The 7,339-nt window shown below is 41.8% G+C and overlaps 1 protein-coding gene across 1 annotated transcript; it reads left to right on the top strand.

The window, feature by feature from the left end:
- The first annotated feature begins 4,976 nt into the window (after positions 1-4,976).
- Positions 4,977-7,047, top strand: LOC146389906 (GTPase IMAP family member 8-like). The gene has a single exon (XM_084913138.1). The coding sequence runs from the start codon at positions 5,413-5,415 to the stop codon at positions 6,601-6,603; it is 1,191 nt and encodes a 396-aa protein (XP_084769264.1). The 5' UTR covers positions 4,977-5,412; the 3' UTR covers positions 6,604-7,047.
- The last annotated feature ends 292 nt before the right edge of the window (positions 7,048-7,339 follow it).

Here is a 7,339-nt window from a genome sequence, read left to right as displayed (position 1 = left end):
TGATGAGAGGAATCTCACTTTCTATAATTTAAGCTGAGCTGGACCCCCTTTTCCTGGGAGGAGTCCTACTTCTACAGAAGCCATCCTTCTGGGTGTCACTTCTGGCTGCAGTCTTTCTCATCTCCAGTCACTGACCTGTGAAAGCCTCTCATAGCACCCAAGGGATGAGTTGTCAGCTGGTTTGGCTACCACACATGTAGGTTTTCACTTCTTCCTTGGCATGCTGTTCCCACCCTGTACTATACCAGCAGCTTGGTGGGATAGGCAAATACACCTCCTGGGTTTGTTGCCTCAATCTGTTGCTCGGGCTGAAGTCCTCTTGTCTTCCTAGCTGATTGATTGATTGATAATACTTTATTCATCCCGAGGAAAATTGGGTTAAGGCTGCCAGCCTTGCCAGCGCCAGCTGCATCCTGATATTCTAGTTGACATCCTGCCACTACACACCTTCTCTAGGCTGTAGCTGATTTCCACCACCTTTTTGGGGTCTTCCTTCTTGAAAGGTCTCTGACTCCGGGCTTATCAGGTGCTAAAAGATGATCTGTTCAAGCCCATAAGCATGTAGCGATGCCAAAAGGGACCAGGATCCAAACATATTGGGCGCCAAGTGTTGATCTGTGGAACCAGCACTCTAGTACAGGAAATCTGAATGGGTTCTCTGTTACAATAGTCCCAATCTCTGATCCTAAGAGTATTATCCAGTAAGCAATGCAGAGCATAGGTCGAGCTGAGGGGTGAGGTGAGTCAAACAATTCTATGCTCTGGATGTCTACCCTGCCTACTCTGATAAAAAAAATGGTAGTGCTGAGCATAGGTGGGAACTAACGAAATACAAATACTTTGTTACTGTACTTAAGCATAATTTTCAGGTATCCGTACTTGACTAGTTTTTCTTCCTGACAACGCTTTAGTTTTACTACATTTTTAAACAAACATCTATACTTTCTACTCCTTACATTTTCAAAAAAGGCTCATTATTTTAGGTTTTACAAATTTGAGTTATTATTTCACACTGCAAGCCTTCAAACCTCTAACCGATTTGAACCAATTTATACTGAACCGATTTGTTCTGAATGTTGGTACTTTGCCACCTCTGATCCTGAGTAGCCTTGAAGGCCTAGTCCTATCAGGTACTACCAGTGACATCCATTGCAACAGCTCCCCTCTAAATCAGTGCTCTTGGAATATGTGTGGGTTTAGTTTAGAGATGGACCAATCCGATATTACGTATCGGTATCGGCCCGATACTGACCTAAATTACTGGATCGGATATCGGAGTATAAAAACACATAAAAAATGTGATCTGATCCGAAGTATCACACAATCACCTCACAAAACACGCTACTTGGCGTAACCCAGCTCGGCGCATCGGAGCAGTATGTGTCACGTGATGGAGCAGCTGTTGTCTGCCAGACCTGTCCGCGATCTGTTGGAGCATTTGGAGCCACGCTACATGCTTCCTAACCGCAGCATTTCATCTCTATCATTTCAAAACTATCCCAGAGAAGTAAAGCAAGTGTGTAAGTTCATCCCTGAATGTTTGCATACTATTTCTACGTTAAGCTTAACAACTGATATATTGAGCCACAGCTGGACTGGCCATCGGAGTTCCATACTGAGATGAAAAGGAAGCGATTTGTCCCGTACTTCAGCTAGAATTAAAAAATAGACACAAAGCTGGAGTTATTCTGTCTTTGGTGCGCAGTTGCATCTACTTCTCTCATTCACTCCCCATTCCTCTCCTGTTATTACTTCAAACATGAAACTGATCAATGATCAGCTGATCGGCTTTTCTGCCGCAAGTTCCATCTTTCTTGTTTGTTTATTGCCCACTTTGCGCTAGAAAGACGAGACCAGCAGATAAACAACAGCAGCACGTTTAAGCATGATAAGCTGTTGTTAGAATGTATTTAATATTACTTTCTAGTATCAGCTGATGTTTGCTGGAGCCACATCTGTAAAAGCTGCTGGTCATGATATCCGTTTGGATATCTGGTGAGAGGGAAACATGAAGATGAAACCAGGAGATGTCCTTACTGAATCATCAGAGCTGAGCAGATGATGGAGAAACAGGTTTACCTTTTAGGTGACATGAATGAGTTGAAGGGAAGTTATACAATACAACTTTATCTGTATAGCACGTTTAAAAGACCAGCGGTACACCAAAGTGCTTTACAATAAAAACAGGAAAATTAAGACATGATTAAATAAAAGACTATTAACAAATTACCACATATGTCATCAGGTTGAGGGCACTAATTATACGGCAATAGAAGGGAATATAAGAACAAAGTTACTAAGAACAGATATAGCTAAAAGATAAAGTACATACATAAAAAATTGAATCAAATATAAAATAGGGACACTAACTAGATGGAAAAGCTATGTTGAATAAGTGAGTTTTTAAACGGGATTTAAGAGATAAAATGGAGTCTGACGCACAGATAGCAATAGGAAGGTTGTTCCACAGATTAGGTGCAACCAGGGCAAAAGCTCGGTCACCCCTAGAATTAAGTCTAGATCTAGGCTGAGCCAAGAGTTATTGGGCTGAAGACCTGAGGGCTCGCCCAGGGACATATAGACTAAGAAGATCGACAAGATAACGAGGGGCTAAATTATTTATAATTTTAAAGGTGAGCAACAATATTTTAAATTCAATGCGATATTTTATGGGTAACCAATGCAAATCAATAAGAACTGGGGTGATAGAGGCATGCTTTCTAGTGCCAGTCAGAAGGCGAGCCGCAGCATTCTGGACAAGCTGAAGTCTGTGAAGGAGAGCGGAGTGAAGACCAAAGTAGAGGGAATTACAGTAATCCAATCTAGAAGTCACAAAAGCATGAATGAGCTTTACAAGATCTTTATGAGGGACATAGTGCTTAGCCTTAGCAGGAAGGCGCAGTTTGTTAAAGCTAGATTTGATTACTGAAGACACTTGTTTGTTAAATTTGAAAGAGCTATCCAGCAGGACACCTAGGTCACTAACTGAGTCAGAGAAAGAAGTGGCAAAGGAACCAAAGGTATCAGCTAAAAGGCCCCTAGGGATATGGTTGCCAAACACCACAATATCCGTTTTCTTATCATTCAGGATAAGGGAATTGCCTGAAAGCCATTCTCTGACTTCTCTCATGCACTTGAGGAAGCAGTGCAACGAAGGAGCAATGTCGTCATCATCTAATTGAAAATATATTTGTATATCATCGGCATAGAGGTGATAAGCAATGTTATATTTTTCAAAGATTAAGCCTAGGGGGAGCATATATAATGAGAATAACATTGGGCCAAGCACAGAGCTTTGGGGCACACCACAGCACAAGGATGCAGTTGAGGAAGAATAAGTACCCAAGGTAACGGAGAAAGACCTGTTCAAAACTTATGATTTGAACCAGTTAAGGGCTTCACCCCGAATGCCCACAGTGCATTCTAACCTTGTTAATAAAATATTATGGTCAACCATGTCAAAGGCTGAGGACAAATCCAATAAGACTAATAAAGCAGAATGCCCTGAATCAGTAATTAAGAGAAGATCATTAAGGACTCTCAGCAAAGCTGTTTCAGTGCTGTGGCGTGGTTTAAAACCAGATTGAAATTTATCACAGATGTCATGGGCATCCAGTTAAGCCTGGAGTTGCGAGAGAACTATCTTCTCTAGGATTTTGGAGAGGAACGGAAGTTTGGAGATCGGCCTATAATTAACAAAATCACAATGATCAAGACAGCTTTTTTTAAGAGCAGGTTGCACTATAGCATGTTTAAAAACAGAGGGAACACTCCCTGCCGGTAACTGATGCCCTCAGGGGTCGGTGCATTGGTGGTTCTTGGTGTCCGGGGCTGGGCGCTCAGGTATGTACCAGCTCACTCCTGGTGACTACTTGGCGGGGCCTGGTGCCTGTTGCCCGGTCAGGCCTCTTCCGGGGCAAAGGAGGCCCTCGGGCCTCGGACCCCTCATCTGGGGCTCTCCTCAGCTCTTCCCAGGAGGGTGGCACAATGCCCCTCCGGTGGTCCTCCTTGGGCTCTCACACTCTGGGGCCTCTGGATGTCTGGAGCCTGGATCTCCTCCATGCCTGCTTCATGCCCTGGGGGACAGGGCTGTGGCTCTCTACATCCTCTAGCAGACCATTACATGGGGAAACCTTTTGAATACAAGCGCGCTGATCCACACAGGTGTGCACACGGGTGTTCACTGTTCATAGACATAAACTACACCTTTATTGGCTGCTATTTCCAAGCACATTGTGCGCTGTCGGTCCTGCTTGCTACACAACAACATTCAATATTTAGTATTTACTGCTGTTTACACTTAGCTAGATTAATGCGATGGTGTTGTGTTTAGTATGTTGCTCTGTTTTTTTTTTGTTTGTTTTTTTTGCTTGTTTTCTCTTCTTTTTCTCTCAACAGGTGATCCAGGAGATTTTTTTTCTCTTCTTTCTCTTTTTAAGTGCCCTTTCTCACTGTCCCTCTTCCCTTCTGTTTTTCTTTTCCTTCCTCTTTCTTTCTCCCTTTCCTATCCCTCAGTCATGTCTGTCCCGTCTGTAACAACTGAAAATAAAATAAAATAAATAATAACAACAAAGGTACATCAAATGGACCAATACGGCAAGGCCGTGATGATCTATTTGGCAAAGTACGTTGAAACGTAGTTACGTTGAAACCAAGCACACCATTGTTTTTCTTGCGACATTACCAATAAGTTTGATGTGTCACATGACCCTCTTCCTATTGAAAAAACAAAAGTTGTATCCATGATGGCCGACTTCTAAATGGCCACCATGGTCACCACCCATCTTGAGGAGTTTGCCCCCTCACATATACTAATGTGCCACAAACAGGACTTTAATATCACCAACGATTCCCATTTTATCCATATAAATGGCCCACCCTGTATATTGTGAGAAATCAGTAAATCAGAGGGATACCTCAGGTTGTAGTTTGGAGATAAAGTTAGAGATTTGAGATTGTTTGGACATGTATGGAGGAGGGATAGTAGATATACTGGACAAAGGATTCTGAAGATGGAGCTGCGAGGCAGGAGGAAAATAGAAAGACTAATAAGAGGATTGATGGATACAGTGAAAGAGGACATGCAGAGTGCTGGTATGACATAGGAGGATGAGGAAATAGGGTGAGGAAAAAGGCAAATGATTCACTGTTGCGACTTGAAAAAGGAACAGCCAGAAGAAGAAAAACAAGAGGTTATCAATTTACAGAAATGTATACATTTATAAATTTGTTACATTTGCTGCCAATCCAGAAGGATAAAGGAGACTACATATTAAAACCAAACATAAGAACGTTTATAACTTGTTTGGATCGCCTACTGAACAATTTGTAAATTTCAGTAAAAGTGTGCTTAGTAATTTTAAATGGAAATTTTACCTTTCATTTATTTGGTCATTTATTACAGCACACGCAATGAGGATCATGCTGGTCGGAAAGACAGAAGACAAAAAAAGACGTCTGGGAAATATTATCACTGAAAAAAAAGAGTCTGGCATTAAAAGCAGTCTAACTAAAGACTTTCTGGCAGCCAGTGGTGAATGGAACAGAAACCCAATAACAGTAGTGAAATGTCCAGACTTGTTCAGGCTATCTGTGGAATCTGTGAGACGAGAGCTGAAGAAGTGCGTGAGTCTTTGTCCTCCTGGACCAAATGTCCTGCTGTTAGTGAAACCTTCGGACTTCTCTGAAGAGAACAGAAAAACTCTCCAGTTCATCCTGAGTTTGTTTGGTCAAGACGCCTTTAAACATTCAATGGTTGTCTTGGGACATAATGATGAAGAGAATAACACAGTGCAAAGACTAATCCGAGATTGCAAAGAAAGGGTGCACAGATTTGGTATTGATAAAAACAATTTAAAAAAAGAGAGACAAGAACTGATGGAGAAAATTGAAAAAATCCTGAGTGAGAATAGAGAAGGATATTTAACTTTAAATGAAGAGGCAGAACTTCTGAACCTGGTGTTGTGTGGTACAAACGAAGTTCAGAAGACCTCAGTAATCAATGCTATTCTGGGACAAAGAAAGTTTGATCCACCTGCCAACACATCAGAATGTGTTAAACATCAGGGAGAGGTGTGTGGACGTTTGGTTTCCCTTGTAGCTCTGCCTGCCTTGTATGGAAAACCTCAGAAGGAAGTGATGGAAAAATCACTTCGATGTATCTCCCTCTGTGATCCTGAGGGTGTCCATGCCTTCATCCTGATCCTACCTGTGGGTCCCCTCACTGATGAAGACAAGGGAGAGTTAGAGACCATACAGAACACATTCAGCTCTAGAGTCGATGACTTCACCATGATTCTGTTCACTGTGGACTCAGATCCTACAGCTCCAACTGTTGTGAACTTTCTAATGGAAGACAAGCATATCCATGATCTCTGTGAGAGCTGTGGAGGAAGATTTCTTGTTCTCAACATGAAGGACAAGCAAAATGTGTTAAGCAGTGTAGAAAAGATTACTCAGAAAAAAGGCAAATTGTGCAGCTACACAACTGAAACATTTACATATGCACAAATAGAAAAGATCACAGAAAAAGAGAAACAGATCGCTGATTTGGAGGGTGAACTTAACGACCTGAAAACAAAGACTACAGTAAGCTGTAAGTAATGCAAACCTTTTTTTTATCATATTTCAACATATTATGTTGATGATGTAACCATTTACCTTTTAAATTATACAATTCAAACTATTAGTATTCAAGGTATCTCTTTCCAACTCCTCTAAAGACGCACACACAACCCGGCTGCTTCCAGATAAAACACATTTCATTCATAATGTTCATAAATCCAAGCCCATCCACAAAATAAACCCTAGACAAAGTGAATCTGTGAACTAAGGTGTAGGTCTATTAGGTTATGTTGTGGTGATCCTCGGGTTGGGGGATTTGTGTTTATACTGGAGTGCAAAATTAAAACCAATGGAAGATGGACAAGAAAAGTTCAAAGCCATCAGGTGGTCAGTTTAGAAAAAAGAGAAAAGAAGAGGAGAAACGAGCAAAAGATACAGGTAGGCAGATGTGTCATTGGATAATGGCAGGTCACCCTGAAACAATCAGAATCAGAATACTTTATTAATCCCTAAGGAAATAATGTGGGTTACAGTTGCACCAAGAAGAAATGGTAAAAATAGTAACAGTAACACTATAACTATAAAAGACACATCTCCTGGATGCACTGGTACGCATCTTCAGTGATGTATCCTGGGGTCATCAGGTGTTTCGGGTCTCACAACATCATACACCCTCGCCCAGGCGACCCAGCCGGGGGTGATCAGGCCCCGACTTGCTTACCAGTAGCTACCCACGGATCAGCCCTCTTGATCCACAGCCACCTTGTGGCTTTCT

Source organism: Perissodus microlepis, chromosome 3 (genome assembly GCF_051167445.1).
Source record: "Perissodus microlepis isolate ML-2025 ecotype Zambia chromosome 3, ASM5116744v1, whole genome shotgun sequence".
Lineage (NCBI taxonomy): Eukaryota > Metazoa > Chordata > Actinopteri > Cichliformes > Cichlidae > Perissodus > Perissodus microlepis.
Note: the sequence above shows the minus strand (reverse complement) of the source record. Positions and strands in the feature narration are given on the sequence as shown.

Coding starts and splice junctions, on each gene's coding strand:
- LOC146389906 (XM_084913138.1), top strand. CDS start 5,413: ATGAGGATCATGCTGGTCGGAAAGACAGAAGACAAAAAAAGACGTCTG.